At 44.0% G+C, this 19,466-nt stretch overlaps 1 protein-coding gene across 1 annotated transcript in view; it reads left to right on the top strand.

Annotated features, from left to right (window-relative positions):
* Positions 1-2,351: 2,351 nt before the first annotated feature.
* dnai2b (dynein, axonemal, intermediate chain 2b) overlaps positions 2,352-19,466 on the top strand; it is a 58,504-nt gene continuing 41,389 nt past the window's right edge. Inside the window, exons 1-3 of the mRNA XM_078226058.1 lie at positions 2,352-3,280; positions 6,282-6,443; positions 14,310-14,434. Of these exons, the coding sequence (XP_078082184.1) occupies positions 3,095-3,280; positions 6,282-6,443; positions 14,310-14,434 (473 nt within the window). The 5' untranslated portion in view covers positions 2,352-3,094. The remainder of the gene's footprint in view (positions 3,281-6,281; positions 6,444-14,309; positions 14,435-19,466) is intronic.

Here is a 19,466-nt window from a genome sequence, read left to right as displayed (position 1 = left end):
TCCACCATTCAACACGATCATGACTGACAATGCACCTCAATGCCTTTTTCCCCATACTATCCCCATATCCCTTTATAACTTTGGTATTTAGAAATTTGTCAATCCTGGGTTGATGATTGAGCTTCCACAAGCCTCCAGCTTAGAGAATTCTAAAGTAAAACAATTTCAGTAAAACAAATTCTTCTCATCTCCATCCTATGTGGCTTCATCTTATTTTGAAATTGTGCCCCCAGTTCTAGACTCATCAACCAGGGGAAACGTCTTGCCTGCAACTATCCTTCCATCCCTTTACTGTTTGTAGGTAATAAACCTTACCCCTTCCAGGACTGAAGTGATTGACCTTCAACAACTACAAAAGTCATCTTTTGTGTTTGGATATGACTCCAAACTGTGGAAAATATTCCCCTGATTCCCATTGACTTCAGTTTTGCTAGGGCCCCTTGATGCCACGTTCGGTCAAATGTTGCCTTGACATTAAGGACCACCACTTTCGCCTCACCTGTTGAGTTCAGCTCTTTTTTAATGTTTGGACTAAGGCTATAAAGGGAACTGAATGGTTCTGGCAGAACCCAAACTGAGTATCAGTGAGCAGGTTTTTGCTGTATAAGTGCTACTTGAAAGCACTGTTGATGACCCCTTCCACCACTTTGCTGATGATAAGGATTGGATTGATCCTGCTTTTTGTAGTCAGGGCATACATGGGCAATTTTTCACATTGCTGGGTAGATGCCAGTGTTAGAGCTGCACTGGAACAGTTTGTCCAGGGGCACTGCTAGTGGAGCACAAGTCTTCGGTACCATTACCAGAATGTTCTTGGGGACCGTTGCCTTTGCAGTATCCAATGCCTTCAACCATCTCTTAATAGCACATGGAGTAAATCAAATTGACTGAAGACTGGCATCTATGATGCTGGGAACCTTGGGCGGAGGCCGAGCTGAATTATCCACTCGGCATTTCTGGCTGAAGTTAGTTTTGAATGCTTCACTCTTCTCTTTTGCACTATTGTGCTGGACTCTCCCTTCATTGAGGATGGTGATATTTGTGGAACCTTCTCTTGCTATTAGTTGTTTCAGTGTTTAATATCATTCATGACTAGATGTGACAGCAATGCAGAGCTTAGATCTGATCCATTCGTTGTGGGATCACTTAGCTGTGTCTGACACATGTGGCATCCATTTTTTAGAATACAAATAGTCTTGTATTGTAACTTCACCAGGTTGACACCTCATTGTTTTTCAGGTAAGCCTGGCGCTAATTTGAATTGTAGAATATCCTAGGCAATGAAGTTACAGAATATGGTTGACTTCTACCACTGCTGATGGCCCACAACACCTCATGGATGTCCAGTTTTGAGTTGCTAGATCTGTTCCAAGTCCATCCCATTTAGCATGGTGGTAGTGACACACAGGATGGAGGGTATCCTCAGTTTAAGGTGGAACTTCGTCACCACAAGGGACCAACGCATCTGCAACAGGTAGATTGGTGAGGACAAGGTCAAGCAGGACTTTTCCTCTATTGGTTCTCTCACCCCCTACCATAGATCCAGTCCTGTAGCTATGCCCTTTGGCCTTGACCAGCTAAGTAGTGGTGCCTCTCTTGATGATAGACATTGAAGTCACGCCTTGCATCCAGAGCACATTCTGTGCCCTTGCTTCCCTGAGTACTTCTTCCAATTGGTGGAGGAGGAGTACTGATTCATCATTTGAACAGGGACAGTGGGGAGTGGTAATATCAGCAGGAGGTTTCCATTTTCCAAAACTTGATGCCTTGAAACTTCATGAGACCTGGAGTCCATGTTAAAGATTCCCAGGGCAACTCACTCCTAACTGTATATCTGGCTGTATACACCGGTGGGACAGGACATACCAGATGATGATGTTTGCATGTAAGATATGATTCAGTGAGTATCACTGTTGCTTGACTAGACTGTGAGATGGTGCTCCCAATTTTGGCACAGACACTCAGATATTAATAAAGAGGCCATTGTAATGCTGACAGGAGTTTGCCATTGTCTTTCCTGATGCCGAGGTCAATGCCGATGGTTCATTTGGTTTAATTCCTTTGAGACTTCCCAGTGGTCTTATACAATGACTTTTTAGGCCACTTCAGAGGGAAGTTAAGAACCAACCACATTGCTGTTGGTCTGGGATCACATGTGAGGTAAGACCAAGTAAGGACAGCAGATTTCCTTCCCTAACAGGAATAGGGAAGTGAACCAGATTGATTTTTATGATAATCATTTCATGGTCACCATTACTGAGAGTAGCTGTCAATTCCAGATTTATTAATTGAATTTAAATTCCACTGGCTGCCATGGGGGATTTGAACCAATGTCCCCAGAGTGTTAGCCTGGGTGTCTGGATTACTAGTATAATAACATTATCACTAAGCCACCACCGTCCCCATCCTCGGTTGCTAACATGCGTGATTTTTCCACCACTGTTAACCCTGAAAGTCCCTAGTTTGTTCAAGATAGAGAGTTCTGAGCCTTGCCCTTATCTTCCACTGTTGCATTCCATTCATTAGCCCCACTATGATTCATTCACCAACTCAGAATGGAATCAGACTAAATATCACTGTTATTTTGTGGATCACAGGTTGCCAATAAGAAATGATACACAAGATCAAATAATGAGTAATATAAATAATGAGATTTGCGTTTAATCATAACTCAATATTTTGCTGAGAAGACTTAGAAGAATAGTCAAAGCGGCATTTTGTTTTTTCTATTGTGTTAGGGTACCAGATCAGAAACCCCAAAGGTATATTATGAAGCCAGACTAGACCCCAATATTTTTTTTATTTTGGCATTAAAACAGCTCTTCCCCCCCTTACACATAAAATATATCAAAATAGCACAGTATCATTACAAGTGTATAATAATTGATCACAGGAAGTATGACTGTGAGCTGGAGGAGAAATTAGATTTTTAACTTGAGAAAAATGACGAATGGTAAAAGTGACTTTTACATATTTCAAAGTATTCTGTTTTTCACCTATTGATGACACTTATTTTAACAAACAATGATCATACAATGTAGTTTAAAATTAAGAATTTGTTGAAGTGAACACATTACTTTGCTATCTTGCAGAAATGATGGAAATAGTGTATGTTTATACTAAAATACGGAGCGAATTTGGTCGACAATGCAACTTTTCAGATCGGCCAGCGGAGCTACACGTCGACATTGTCCCAGATCCATTGTTAGCGGAAAACTTCATTGAAAAAAATCCTGTTGATGTGTATATCCAGGTTTCAAAGGACATGTCTGAACATGAGGTAGGATATCAACAGTTGAAACGTGCAAACTCCATACAGACAGTGATCCAACTTTAATTATGAGGAGAGGTTGGAGAAACTTGGTTCGTTCTCACTGGAACGACAGAGGTTGAGGGGCGACCGGATAGAAGTCTACAAGATTATGAGGGGCATGGATCGAGTGGATAGTCAGAACTTTTTCCCAGGATGGAAGAGTCAATTACTAGGGTACATAGGTTTAAGGTGCGTGGGGCAAGGTTTAAAGGAGATGTACGAGGGAAGTCTTTTACATAGAGGGTGGTGGGTGCCTGGTTCTCGCTGCCGGGGGAGATAGTGGAAGCAGATATGATAGTGACTTTTAAGGGGCATCTGGACAAATACATGAATACGATGGGAAAAGAGGGATATGGTCTCCGGAAGGGTAGAGGGTTTTAGTTCAGATGGACAGCATGGTCGGTACAGGCTTGGAGCGCCGAAGGGCCTGTTCCTGTGCTATAATTTTCTTTGCTCTTTGAAAGTTGGAGCTTCTTAAATTTTAAAGTCTTTTTGAAATCCCAAATGCTGCTTTGCAATGTCCTTCACCTAACCGGGCGGCACGGTAGCGCAGTGGTTAGCACTGCTGCTTCACAGCTCCAGGGTCCCGGGTTCGATTCCCGGCTCGGGTCACTGTCTGTGTGGAGTTTGCACATTCTCCTCGTGTCTGCGTGGGTTTCCTCCGGGTGCTCCGGTTTCCTCCCACAGTCCAAAGATGTGCGGGTTAGGTTGATTGGCCAGGTTAAAAATTGCCCCTTTAGAATCCTGAGATGCGTAGGTTAGAGGGCTTAGCGGGTAAATATGTGGGGGTAGGGCCTGGGTGGGATTGTGGTCGGTGCAGACTCGATGGGCCGAATGGCCTCCTTCTGCACTGTAGGGTTTCTATGATTTCTATGATTTCTATGATTTCTATAACAAGGGAGGATGAAATGAATCTCCGGTTTCTCCAGGAGTGCCGTTCATCAGACATTTCTTATATTTAAGCCTCATTGCAGCCAGCCACTACATATTGCACACATGTAAGTATCCAGCTCTTCCAAAAATTATTTATAGAACCTTCAAAAGGTTTTTAAAAGTGGCCTTGTCTGCAGAAATCTTCATACATTTTGGCCAACAGTTAAATATATTGTATTACTCTTTAAAAAGAAATTGATAGGTGGATTGTCTTTGTTCACTCCCTCAGAGAAGTGTTGTTACCCCAGCCAGAAATGCCAGTAGCAAAGTAGGAAAACTAAATCTGGTTTTTAACCTTTTAAGGAAGAATATTATGCTGCAGTATTGTTTTCCATCATTACACACCTTACCAAGAACTAGCTGAGAACTTGGCATTTTATGAATACAGCTACCACTCTCGGTTGCCCAGGTAGTCTGTTGTATCAAACCACAGAATCTCTTAGAACCATCGAATCCTTACAGTGCAGAAGGAGGCCATTCAGCCCATCGGGTCTGCACTGACTCTCCAAAAGAGCACCTTATCCAGTCCCAGTCCCAGCCCCAACCCCCCACCCTATCCCTGTAACCCCGCACATCTACCATGGCTGATCCATCTAACCTACACATCTTTGGACTCTGGGAGTACCTGAAGGAACCCCATGCAGACATGGGGAGAATATGCAAACTCCACACAGACAGTGACCCAAGGCTGGAATTGAACCCGGTGCTATGAAGCAGCAGTGCTAACCACTGTACCACCGTGTCGCCCACTGTGTGCTTTGGAGACAGCCTTTCATCCCTTTCAGATTTAGAACATATGGCAACAATTTTCTTTTATATTAAACACTTAACAGAATCAACATCTTGAGATACTTCAGCGAAATACAAGAAAGACATTAAATGGTGAAATAAAGGAGAGATTGGGGACAGCAATAACCAAAGGTTCAACCAGAAGTGGATTTGAGGAGGGTCTTACAAAGAGGAGAGGGAGGTGGGGATGCAGTAGAGTTTAAAAGGGAATTTGAAGGAGCCCCATCTATGTTACCTGTTTTGGGGCAAAGGGAGAGTCAGATGTACAAAAGGCCAAGGTCAAAAGAGTGGAGCCTGTAGGGGGAAGGGAGGATGAATGGTTGGAAGATGTTACAGATATGGGAAAGTAAAGGCTATGTAAAGATTTGGGCACGAGGATGATAATTTTTATTTGAGGCACTGGAGAACCAGGAGCCAATACAAGTAGTTAATTGGTTGTGGTGAGAAAGCATGCCTAGTGCAGTATAAGATATAGACTGCAGAGTTTTGGATAAGCTGAAGTTAATGGAGGATGGGAAGCTGTAGTACTCCATTAGGTACTCACTTTACTAAAGAATTCCATGCTCTCAGACTGTTAGTGTGAATATATTTCTCATAACCTCTCTACTTTCTCTCTGTGACAGCTTGCATTGCAATGCATGATATCTCATCAGTGATTCCCTAACTAGAGCAAATATTTTTTCTCTACTTGTGCTACTAAAACTTATTATACTTTTAAAAGCTATTGCAGGAACTCTGAGCCTCCCTGTTTTAGTGGAAGTAAGCTCTGTTTCTCAACTTCCTTCACAACAATAAGTTCTTACTTCTGGTATAACAGTTATCTGGGTGAATCTTCCATGATTTACTTTCCAGTACAAGTGCCCAGTATTCCTGAATTTTTACAGTTTTATTGGACACAAGATTCAAGCAACATCCGTGGCATGATGTGATATCAGCTCTGAAATCTCTTTACCTCAGTCTGACCATTCAACAACAACTTACATTTAAATGGTGCTTTTATAATGAAATAAGAATGTGGAAACCAAATGTAGAAGTGATGACTTATCCACCTCAGTGCTTTGTACAATTATATCTTCCACCACAGACAGACATTCATTTTCGATACAAGATATGGCTGAGGTCTTTGTGAAAACACAATAAATCTGTCCGCAGTTCTTCTTATTCCTTAAATTACGTCATGCCAATTGAATAATATGATGTTTTTCACTAATAATCTCATTGTTTTTTATTTTCTCTCCATTTTAAGGTCAATACAGAACGTTTTAAGACAGAGACTCGAGGGATTAACCATGTAGAGGGTGGTTGGCCTAAAGATATAAATGTAAATGATCTGGAACATACCATTCGTTATCGGAAGAAAGTGGAAAAGGATGAGAATTATGTCTACACAATCATGCAGCTGGGTGGTGTAAGTGGACAAGGAAATATTAATGCAAATTAGTGTTTTCTATGTTCTACCAAAAAACAATTATTAATTCTAATACATTTGTAAAGTTAGTAAATTGACTTTCTTTTGCTGACTAGTATTTTGACCTCTAGAAAAATATTGATATGTGGCCTCAAAAGAGGTCTTTAGTTAATATTGACAACTCATGGTATATTTTTAATGATGGAATCGTCCCTCTAATTCAATTGATCCCACCTTTGTATACCTCTTGGCTAAGTACATAAAAGGGACATATATTTAGACTACAAGACTAATGAATGTAACCATGAACCTCTGATGGCCCGTGTGCTTTTGGGGGGGCGGTGGGGGGGAGCTACATTTTATGTTGGGATAATGGTCCCATTAAGAACTAGGTTTCTCTGAAAGACGATTTGTTGATCATGTTACCAAGCTGCCTGTTAGATAAACAATATTAGAAAAGAGTAAACCAGATATTTATTGCAGGGAATATCACCTTCAACCAGTTTAGTTTCCAGCAAGCTGGCTCTAGGGAACATCTCAATGAGCAGAATTCAGCTGAAATTCACGATGCTGGCAAAAAGGGTAAAATCCTTGATAATTGAAGGCCGTCATTAACAGTGAGCTGAAATTCTGGAATAGCCAAGCTGAAAAGAGAGAGAGAGTTCCAATCGGCAAAACTCCAGAGTTATAAGGAACAATAGAACCAAGAGATTTCCGATCCAAGGTGACTACACTTTTTTTTAATTCATTCGTGGGACATGGGCCTTGCTGGCTGGCCAGCATTTATTACTCATCCCTAGTTGCCCTTGAGAAGGTGGTGATGAGCTGCCTTCTTGAATCGCTGCAGTCCATGTGCTGTGGGTTGACCCACAATGCCGTTCGGGAGGGAATTTCAGGATTTTGACCCAATGACTGCGAAGGAATGGTGATATATTTCCAAGTGAGGATGGTGAGTGGCTTGGAGGGGAACTTGCAGGTGGTAGTGTTCCCGTTTATCTGCTGCCCTTGTCCTTCTAGATGGAAGTGGTTGTGGGTTTGGAAGGTGCTATCTAAGAATCTTTGCGACTACTGAGCGTCGGTGGTGGAGGGATTGAATGTTTGTAGATGTGGTACTGCTTTGGCTTGGATGATGCCAAGCTTCTTGAGTGTTGTTGGAGTTGCACCCATCCAGGCAAGTGGGGAGTATTCCACCACACTCCTAACTTGAGCCTTGTAGATGGTGGGTAGGCTCTGGGGAGTCAGGAGGGGAGTTATTCGCCGCAGTATTCCTAGTCTCTGACCTGCTTTTGTAGCCACTGTGTTTATGTGGTGAGTCCAGTTGAGTTTCCAGTCAATGGTAACCCCAAAGATGTTGACAGTAGGGGATTCATAGATGGTTACACCATTGAATGTTAAGGGACGGTGGTTAGAATGTCTCTTATTGGTGATGGTCATTGCCTGGCATTTGTGTGGCACAAATGTTATTTGCCACTTGTCAGCCCAAGCCTGGATATTGTCCAGATCTTACACTTAAGGTGCGAGCAACGCTTGTGTTAAATTGGCAGACCACAACCATGAGACAGGTGAGGAGACTTGAAAGGAAAATCTTGCAGGAAGTAAGCAAAAGGCCCAAGAATTCTCAATCCTTATATGAATCTTTGGAATCTCGAAACAAATGGTTAGTCCTCCAATTACGATAAGTGCCGATTTTTTTGAGTGTAAGTCAAATGGAAGGAAATTTGAGTTAAGTAGTTTGGTTTTGAGTATAATTAAATGTGCTCACTGCATTTGGAATATCTTTAAAGTAGCTAACTATTTAAGATCTAGTGTGCTTATTAATTCATGTTTTTTGATTATTACGTTGTAAAGTTCTTTGGTTCTAATGGTGAACCTTATGACTTAATTCGGAAGTGGGCTGCTAAGGAGTCTGGGAAGAGTTTTTTTAAGCACGCGAAGTATAAAAGGTAGGCTGCAGTATACAGTGGGCAGCGTCGGGAGCGGGCACCGGAGTTTGTGGGAAACAGAGTGTGAGCTATAAGAGCTTTGGCTCACAGGGCTTAGGCAGAATGGGCAAGGCAAGGTAAGTTATTTTTATCCAAACCTATAAAGGATAAGGGTAACTATGAGTGATAGGCCAGTTCGGTGCTTCCGGTGTGGGATGTGGGAGTTCCTGGAAACACCTAGCCTCCCGGAGGACCACATTTGCGCCAGGTGCGTGGAACTGCAGCTCCTGAGGAACCGCGTCACGGAACTGGAGCTGCAGATTGCTGACCTTGGTCTAGTCAGGGAGAATGAGAGAATAATTGACATGAGTTATAGGGAACTAGTTACACCGGAGCATCGGGAGGAAGCCACGTGGGTCACAGTTAGGAGGAGAAAAGGTCAGAAGGGTAATGTACCAGAGAGTACTCCAGTGGCTGTCTCTCATAATAGGAAGGGCTCGGCGACAGGTGAGAGAGGGGAGGGAAGTGAGCAATTAGTGGAGGGGTCACCTGTGGTTGTCCCACTCCAAAACAAGTATATTGTTTTGGATAGTGTGGAGGAGAATGACTCTCCAGGGGTAAGCCACAGTGACCAGGTCATTGGCACAGAGTCAGGCTCTGTGGCCCGGAAAGGAAAGAGAGGGGTTAGGAGAGCAATAGTGGTGGGGGATGCGTCGGTTATAGGCACGGACAGGCGATTCTGTGGGTGCGAACGGGACTCCAGGATGGTAGTCTGCCTACCTGGTGCTGGGGTAATGGATGTCACCGAGCGGATAGGAGGCATCTTAAAAGGGGAAGATAAAGAAAGGGATGTCATTGTACACATTGGTGCCAATGACGTAGATAGGAAGAGCAGGGAGATCCTACGAGAGCAATTCAGGGAGTTGGGAAATAAAAAGTAGGGCCTCCAGGGTGGCCATCTCTGGGCTGCTCCCAATGCCTCATGCCAGTGAGGCTAAGAATAGGGAGTTAGTACAATTGAATGCTTGGCTAAAGGACTGGTCCAGGAGGGAGGGCTTCATTTTCCTAGATCAATGGGAAGTTTTCAGGAGAGGATGGCACCTGTACAAGAAGGACGGGTCACAACTAAGTTGGAAGGGCACGAATATCCTGGCTGGGAGTTTTGCTAGTGCAGTTCGGGGGGGTTTAAACTAGTATGGCAGGGGGGTGGGGATCAAAATATTAGGTCTACAAGTGTAGAGGCTGGGGACGAGCTTGGGGCTGGGACAAGGCTGGCAAAGAAGAAGAGTGCTCTGGGGGAGGATGACCTCATTGGGCCTGGAGGTCTGGAGTGCTTATACTTCAATGCAAGGAGCGTAGTAGGTAAGACAGATGAACTTAGGGCCTTAATGCTCACGAGGAATTTGGATGTGGTTGCGGTGACAGAGACTTGATTGAAAGAGGGACAGGACTGGCAGCTGAATATTCCGGGGTACAAGTGTTTTAGGCGAGACAGAGGAGGGGCCAAAAGAGGTGGGGGAGTAGCAGTATTAATTGGAGAGCATATTACAGCGGTGCAGAGGGAGGACAATTCAGAGTGGTCGTGTAACGAGTCACTCTGGGTGGAGCTTAAAAACAGGAAGGGCGCAGTCACTATGTTGGGGGTATACCACAGGCCCCCCCAACAGCCCAAGGGAAGTGGAAGAACGGATATGTCAGGAGATACTGGATAGGTGCAGGAAAAATAGGGTTGTTGTAGTGGGAGACTTCAATTTCCCTGGTATAGACTGGAAATCGCTGAGAGCTGGGACTCTGAATGGGGAGGAATTTGTAAAATGCGTACAGGAGGGTTCTTTGGAACAATATGTAGATAGCCCGACTAGAGAGGGGGCTATACTGGACCTAGTACTGGGGAATGAGCCCGGTCAGGTCTTCAAAGTTTCGGTAGGGGAACATGTGGCAAATAGTGACCACAATTCTGTTAGCTTTAGGATAGTGATGGAAAAGGATGAGTGGTGTCCCAAGGGTAAGGTGTTGGACTGGGGGAAGGCTAACTTTAGTGGAATTAGGCAGAAATTGGCAGCTCTTGATTGGAGAGGCTGTTTGAGGGTAAATCCACATCTGGCATGTGGGAGTCTTTTAAGGAACAGTTGTTAGGCTACAGGACAGGCATGTGCCTGTAAAAAAGAAGGATAGGAAGGGTAGGATTAGAGAACCGTGGATAACCAGGGAAATTGAGGGACTGGTCAAAAAGAAAAGAGAGGCGTATGTTAGGTCCAGGCAGCTAAAAACGGAGGGAGCTCTGGAGGAGTACAAAGAAAGTAGGAAAGAACTCAAACGGGGAATTAGAAGGGCAAAAAGGGGTCATGAAATGTCCTTGGTAGACAGGATTAAGGAGAATCCCAAGGCATTTTATTCATACGTTAGGAACAAAAGGGTTGTCAGGGAAAAAATCGGACCTCTCAGGGACAAAAGTGGGGAATTATGCTTGGAGCCCAAAGAAGTAGGGGAGATCCTAAATGAATACTTTGCGTCGGTATTCACAAAGGAGAGGGATGTGTTGACTGGGAGTGTCTCGGAGGGGAGTGTTGAACCGTTGGAGAAAATCTCCATTACAAGGGAGGAAGTGTTAGGTTTGTTAGAGAATATAAAGACTGACAAATCCCCAGGGCCTGATGGAAGCTATCCAAGGCTGCTCAGGGAGACGAGAGATGAAATCGCTGGGCCTCTGATGCAAATCTTTGTCTTGTCACTGGACGCAGGTGAGGTCCCAGAGGATTGGAGGATAGCTAATGTGGTCCTGTTATTTAAGAAGGGTAGGAAGGATAACCCGGGTAATTATAGGCCGGTGAGCTTGACGTCCGTGGTGGGGAAGTTGTTGGAGAAGATTCTTAGAGATAGGATGTATGCGCATTTAGAAAGGAATTAAACTCACTAACGATAGTCAGCATAGTTTTGTGAGAGGGAGGTCATGCCTCACTAACCTGGTGGAGTTTTTTGAAGAAGTGACCAGAATGGTTGACGAGGGAAAGGCCGTGGATGTCGTCTATATGGACTTTAGTAAAGCGTTTGACAAAGTCCCTCATGGTAGGCTGGTGAAAAAGGTTGGATCTCATGGGATAAAGGGGGAGGTGGCTAGATGGGTAGAGAACTGGCTTGGTCACAGAAGACAGAGAGTGGTAGTGGAAGGGTCTTTTTCCGGCTGGAGGCCTGTGACTAGTGGTGTTCCGCAGGGCTCTGTATTGGGACCTCTGCTGTTTGTGATTTATATAAACGATCTGGAAGAAGGTGTAACTGGGGTGATCAGTAAGTTTGCGGACGACACAAAATTGGCAGGACTTGCAGATAGTGAGGAGCATTGTCAGAAGCTACAGAAGGATATAGATAGGCTGGAAATTTGGACAAAGAAATGGCAGATGGAGTTCAATCCTGATAAATGCGAAGTGATGCATTTTGGTAGAAATAATGTAGGGAGGAGCTATACGATAAATGGCAGAACCATAAAGGGTGTAGATACGCAGAGGGACCTGGGTGTGCAAGTCCACAGATCCTTGAAGGTGATGTCACAGGTGGAGAAGGTGGTGAAGAAGGCAAATGGCATGCTTGCCTTTATAGGACGGGGCATAGAGTATAAAAGTTGGGGTCTGATGTTGCAGATGTATAGAACGTTGGTTCGGCCGCATTTGGAATACTGCATCCAGTTCTGGTCGCCACACTACCAGAAGGACGTGGAGGCTTTGGAGAGAGTACAGAGGAGGTTTACCAGGATGTTGCCTGGTATGGAGGGGCTTAGTTATGAAGAGAGATTGGGTAAACTGCGGTTGTTCTCCCTGGAAAGACGGAGGATGAGGGGAGACTTAATAGAGGTGTATAAAATTATGAAAGGCATAGATAGGGTGAACGGTGGGAAGCTTTTCCCCAGGTCGGTGGTGACGTTCATGAGGGGTCATAGGTTCAAGGTGAAGGGGGGGAGGTTTAACACAGATATCAGAAGGACATATTTTACACAGAGGGTGGTGAGGGCCTGGAATGCGCTGCCGGGCAAGGTGGTGGAGGCAGACACACTGGGAACGTTTAAGACTTATCTAGATAGCCATATGAACAGAGTGGGAATGGAGGGATACAAAAGAATGGTCTAGTTGGACCAGGGAGCGGCACGGGCTTGGAGGGCCGAAGGGCCTGTTCCTGTGCTGTATTGTTCTTTGTTCTCTTTTGTTCTTTTACTAAATACCTGGGTTTTCGGATTTCAACTTTCTACTGAGATCATAAATTCTTTTTAAATATGCAACAGAAATAGAATCACAGCAGCACATTTGCCTTTTTCTCTGCTTTATATATATATTCTCTGGATTAATAAATTGGTGCTTTAGTGAGCTAAATTTTCCATCAGCAGGGTGCCTCAAGGCATGTCCAATTAATTAGACATGTTCATGCCCATTTAGGTTTTAAAAATGCTTGCCCCTGAAGTTGCTTGAAGTGCAAGCTAAAAACCACACAACAAGACATATGGGATCTTGATGAATAATGAGACAAACAGTGTGTACCTCCTTAACAAACAAATTTTAAAGATTGACACAACACATTTTTAATTGCTTAATTTTAGTTGCAAGAGATTTTTGGAAGTCATTAACAATTATTGCACTGTAACAGTCGTTAGGGGTTGTGGATGGTTGCAAAATTGCATGGACAGGATTTCACCCAGGATCTCACCTGCCCCGACCCAGGCACAGACAGAGCCTCAGATGGGAAGCCTGCCCATGCCCCTTGTAGGGCCCTTAAATGGTCACTTAATGGCTACAAGGGACTTTTCCCACCTGACCTCAATTTTAGACCAGCAGCTGCAAGTTCAATCAGGATGCCAAACAGAAATTGTCTTCACCCTCAATCTTGGGCAGCAAGTAGGGTTGGTGCCTCAATCCGGAGGCCCCTTCAGATTTGGGCATCCTCCCCACCTCCCCATTGGGACCTGGGAGCTTCAGCCCTCTCTCCCAGGCTACCCCCGATTTTGAGATCAGCAACCGCCCCCCAACCTCCCACCCCAGGGACCACTGATAATCTCCTGAAACATGGTCCCAGGATTTAGACTTAGGCATGGTGCTGCAGTACCTCTTCCGCCCAGTGCTGCACTTGGTTGGAGAGCTGTCAGTCAATCTGATTGGCCAACAGCTCTCCAAGGCAGGACTTCCATCCAAGGGGACAAATAAATCGCAACTGCTGTCAATAATCACTCAGTTGACTATAGGATGGTAGCGGGCCTATCAGAATTGGCAGGAGGTGCATTCCCTGCTGACTCTCAGGATGACGGGCACCTGAAAATTTAGGCCATGGTGTTAACTACTAGACTGTGGAGAGTTTCATGGACAATTGATGTGCATACACAGCAACTTCATGAAAATCATGCCAATGTTGTTTCCATGAAGCTAACGATAGAGTTGCTCATATTGGCCAGGAACTTGTGATTTGCAATTCTGAAGTTACCTCATCCTTGCTACAAGCTGCTTGGCTGATTTGCATATTAATAATGGTGTACTTTGTTTGTACACTCTTATTTTTCAGCAAAGACTCGTCTAATATGTTGTGGCCTGGAATTATATAATGTAGATTGCATTTTAACATCCACATACACATTTTATGATTTTGCCTGTGATTACTTAAAGGATAATTGGGATACTAAAGATTAAAAGATTGGGCAAAATTAGGTTTTTAAATTGCCCAATAAGGTTTTTGAAAGTTGCAGTGGCATCTTGTTAATAGCTTTAATCAGCACTGCAGTGGCTGTTTTTTGTAGCTTTATTCATGCAATATTAATGGTTTGGAAGGTTATAAATATTAGCAAAAGGCTGCTTCCTTGCTTCTTTAGCTTTTGAATAACTGAAGAAGGAAGGATGGATTAGATTATTAGTCACTATATTTGCTGTTACATTCACATCAAATATTACTCAATGTACTTTCCTGTTTTTAACAGTTAATGGAGCACTGCATTAAACAGAACAATGCTATCAATATTTATGAGGAGTACTTTGAAGAGAAGGAGGAACCTATAGAAAGAGTTGAGGAACCTTCATCTGCAAAAACAATAAATGTTTTCAGGTAATGCATGCATCCTTGAGATTCCTTGGATTTCTCCTTGGCTGAAGGAGAACCAATCAAAGATTAGGAAATTTTTTCAGGGGCAACTCCAAGCAGTTTCTAATTGTGAGTAAACACGTGTGGAAATTGTCAAGGTAACCAGCACGGTGGCACAGCGGTTAGCACTGCTGTCTCTCAGCGCCAGGGACCCAAGTTCAGTTCCCGGCTTGGGTCACTGCCTGTGTGGAGTCTTGCACGTTCTCCCCGCGTCTGCATGGGTTTCCTCCGGTTGCTCCGGTTTCTTCCCATAGTCCGAAAGATGTGCAGGTTAGGTGCATTGGCCATGCTAAATTCTCCCTCAGTGTACCCAAACAGACTAGAGAATTTTCATAGTAACTTCAGTGCGGTGTTAATATAAGCCTACTTGTGACACTAATAAATAAACTTTTAAAAAGGCAGTGTATTCCAGCTTACCTGCAATTCTGTGTGATTCTGAATGTAAACAAACAATTAATGTTTCATTTAAAAAAAAAATTTCATTTTACAGCTAAATCTTTCACTCTGTCCTGAAAGCTAAATTTAACAGGAATTTCTTCCCTCTATCACCATCTCACATATTAAAAAGCAACATGTCAGCTCATTTATATTACTATCTTGCAATGAAAATTAGGAAATCCTTTAACATTCCATCATGTTATTTTATTCTTCTTTAGATTTGCCACTAAACCTCTTTCTTCCACAATTTCTGCAATAAAATTAATCAATACTCTTCAAGTTATTGGGTGTGAAATTAGCTCTCATGATGCTGCTTCTGGCAGTACTATAAAGGTCTACCTGGCTTCCCAGGAGGGGATGCCATCCCATGGGCTGCCACCTGTGAGATTCATTTGCATTCTTCAAGGCAATGGATAAACGCATGGCATCACTGTCTGGGAAAACACTTGGAGTCACACCTAGGAAGACAGTTATGGTTGTTGGAGGGCAACCATCTGATTGCAGAAGTTTCCTAGGTCTAACCATCTTCAGATGCTTCATTAATGACCTTCCCTCCATAATATCAGAAGTGGGAGTGGCCACTGCTAATTACACAGTATTCAGCACCATTCGCAACTCCCATGAACCCAATAATTTCACTGGCTGTCCTGTCTGGAGACAATACAAGTAATTGGCCCTTCGACTCTGGGAAAAAGACTCTGACTATCCACTCTATCGAAGCCTGTCATAATCTTGTAAATCTCTATCAGATACCCCCTTATCCTCCGATGCTCCAATGAAAACAATCCAATTTTGTTCAACCTTTCTTCATAGTCCACATCCTCCAAACCAGGCAACATCCTGGTAAATCTCTTTTGCACCCTTTCCAATGCATCTACATTCTTCCAGTAGTGTGGTGACCAGAATTGTACACAATACTCCAAATGCGGCCTAATCAAAGTCTTATACAGCTGCAACATGATTTTCCAATTCCTATACTCAACACCGCGACCGATGAAGGCCAGCATGCCATATGCCTTCTTAACCACCTTGTTCACCTAAGTTAACACCTTCAGTGAACTGTGGATCTGCATGCCTAGATCCCTCTGTATGCTAATATTTCTAAGGGCTCTACTATTTACTATATACTTTCCTTCTGCAGTAGACCTTCCAAATCGCATCACCTCACATTTATCCGAGTTAAATTCCATCTGCCATCTTTCGGCCCAGGTCTCCAGCCAATTTTTATCTTGCCATATCCTCCGACAATCCTCCTCTCTCTCCGCTACTCCCCCAATTTTTGTATCATCTAATCAGACCACCTACATTTTCCTCCAAATCATTTATATATATATATATTACAAACAACAGAGGCCCCCAGCACTGATCCTTGTGGAACACCGCTCCTGTGTTGAAGATAATTGTGGAGGAAGTGTTGTTGCCTATCCTTACTGATTGTGATCTGTGGGTTAGGAAGGCTAGGATCCAGTCACAGAGGGAGGAGCCAGGCCACAGAGCTTGGAGATGGGTTTCGTAGGAATAATGGTGTTGAAGGCGGAGCTGTACTCAATAAATAGGAGTCTGACATAGGTGTCTTTGTTATCGAGTGTTCCAGGACTGAGTATATGTTCAGGGAGATGGCGTCAAACAATAGTGGATCCACGCAATATGGGAGGCTGGAATTGATTCATGCCATGACTAACCTTTCAAAGTACTTCATAATGATGGATGTCAGAGCCACCAAATGATAGTCATTAAGGCATGCTGCCTGGTTTTTCTTTGGTACCAAGATGATGATGATCTTCTTGAAGCAGATAGGGACCTCAGATTGGTGTAAAGAGAGGTTGAAGATGTCTGCGAATACCCACGACAGCTGGTTCACGCAGAATCTGACTGCTCATCCAGGTACTCCATCCGGGCCAGTCGCTTTCTGTGGGTTGACTTTTAAGAAGGCTCCTCTGACCTCTGCAATGGTGACCTTGGATACAGGTTCGTCTGAGGTTTCCGGGGTAGAGGGCGTGCTCTCACTGACCTTTTGTTCAAAATGGGCATAAAATGCTTTGAGCTCACTGAGGAGGAGTGCATTGGTGCTGACGATCTTACATGCCTTCATCTTGTAGCCTGTTATGTCTTGAAGAACTTGCCATGGCCAGCGGGAGTCAGAGTGGCTAGCCTGGGTCTCTAGCTTGGTCGGGTACTATCTTTTGGCATTTTTGATGGTTCTCCGTAGATCATATCTCACATTTTTGTACAGGTCAGGGTCGCCTGACTTGAACGCCTCAGACTTGGACTTCAGCAATCAGTGGATATCCCTGTTCATTCCTGTTGTCTACCTAAAACACAAACTTTGCTTCTCTCTCCACAGATGTAGCCAGACCTGCCAAGTATTTCCAGTTTTTTCTGTTTCCTTTTCGGATTTGTATTAGATGCAGTATTTTGTTTTTGTATTAGTGTTTTTAGGGGTGTTTTGGTGAGTTCCCTGCATTTGTTAGAGAATGCTGCTATATCTGCCCAGGGTTGGCAAAGGGGTAAGTGATCTGTTCACACAAAAACTGCAACAGGTGTGGGGGCAACAGTGCCTCTGGTTCTTTTTTTATTCATTTGTGGGGCATGGGTGTCATTGGCTGGCCAGTATTTATTGCCCATCCCTAGTTGCCCTTGAGAAGGTGATGGTGAGCTGCCTTCTTGAATCGCTGCAGTCCACGTTCTATGGGTTGACCCACAATGCCATTAGGAAGGAAATTCCAGGATTTTGACCCAGTGACTGCGAAGGAACGGCGATGGTGAGTGGCTTGGAGGGGAACTTGCAGGTGGTGGTGTTCCCATGCATCTGCCGCCCTTGTCTTTCTAGTTGGGAGTGGTCATGGGTTTGGAAGGTGCTGTCTAAGGATCTTTGGTGAATTTCTCCCTCACCATCATGTTCCGCCGCATGATAGGGAAATTAAGCAGGGACTAAGGAAAGAGCAAGCTCTCTGCAATGTCTTCTGTAAGTTGGAGCCTGACTCCTTCATATCCTTAATAGTGACATGAAAACACCCAGTAGGTCACCCTATGCACCCGTCTTGGTATGCATGCCCTTTAAGCAGTTGCCTGTATGCCACCACATGGAAGTTTTTATCCGAGTCCTCTGCAGCAATACTTGTCTGCTACATTGCTCTCTGGTGAGCTGGCAAACCATTCTCCTGTTTTGGCCTGGTTGCAGTCCACTTGTGCCCGGAAACTCACTATGTGCTGACAGTGAATCTGTGCTACCCTCCAAAGTAAGTCCAATCTCAGTGTCTGAACTGGTGGCTGCAAGTATCAGATCAAGTGACAGGAATTCTTCACTGTTTCCTCATCCTGGGGCTCGTGAGGCAGTTTTTGCGGTATATGAAAGCAGGAACTCAGAAGGAGAATTTTGTTGTGAGGGAAGGGAGATTGGATGGGAAGCCAAAGGTCCATGGTCACATCATCATTAACTTGCTCATCATGCCAGATAGCTAGAAGAGGGTGTCCTGGGAGTTGAGAAGGGGTGTAAGCAAGAAAGTGCCACCATCCTCAATGTTCTCAGCAATTTTGGATGTTGCGGTCCCCAGTCCCACGATGCTGAGAGCTCTCTCTTCTGGAAAGTTCAGGAGATGCAGGCAACTTTGTCCCTGACTTTACTCCTTTTCGTTGGGTATCACCTTGTCTTGGAAGGGTGAAAATAGGATGGTATGTGGAAGCATTGAGAGGTGTGCGTGTGTATGTGAAGTATTTGGATGATGGGCTTGAATCCTGAATGCCAGGTAGCACAATTGGGTGCATAATGGAGGTGTGTCCTTTGAGCAGCATGAGAGGTTGGTGGTGAGGTGGGAAGGAGATGTTTTGTGAAGATGCATTCACGAACATTGACCATCCATGCAAGGTTGTTAGATCTTTTATGGCACTGCTGCCGGGTCCTTAAGTTCAAACGCCAGAAATTAATCTTTCTGACCAACTATTCCCACATCCTTTTGAGGATAGTTCTCTCAACCTGGTCCCTCCTGGGACCATAGTGTCTCTCTTCTTGAACATCTTGAATTGTTACAGCACAGAAGGAGGTCATTTTCCTATTATGTTAATGCCAGCTCTCTGCAAAAGAAATTCAGCTAATCTCATTCCCTTGTCCTTTCCCCACATCACTAATGCCTCCAGGAATGCAGAAAAATCTATCTGGATCCCATCTGCCCTGGTGTTTGCAAGAATATCCATTGCAGCAATTTTTTTGTGCAGTTTTCCTTTCAGAGGTAGCCTGTCTTTAAGAAAGAGCATGCTGCCTGTACCATATGGTCTGCATCAACAATGTATGGCCTAATAAATTTATTAAACAATTTATGGTCTGAACTCACCGATCGAGTTGAGAAGGAAAGGTAAACACTGGAGATGCAGGAGCTAGCACCAAAATCATTCAGATGAGGTGAGTAGATAATTTTGTGTCTTCGCCACCTAAATCTGAGCAGGTATTAGAAGACTGCAAAACATAGCCTTGTTGCCAAAAATCAGGTTACATGAATTCACATCCATTGAGTTTAAGATTTGTGGTTTACAACAAACTTCATCACTTTTTTACTTGGAATCT

Source organism: Mustelus asterias, chromosome 12 (genome assembly GCF_964213995.1).
Source record: "Mustelus asterias chromosome 12, sMusAst1.hap1.1, whole genome shotgun sequence".
Taxonomy (NCBI): Eukaryota; Metazoa; Chordata; class Chondrichthyes; order Carcharhiniformes; family Triakidae; genus Mustelus; species Mustelus asterias.
This window is presented reverse-complemented; position numbering and strand designations above follow the sequence as displayed.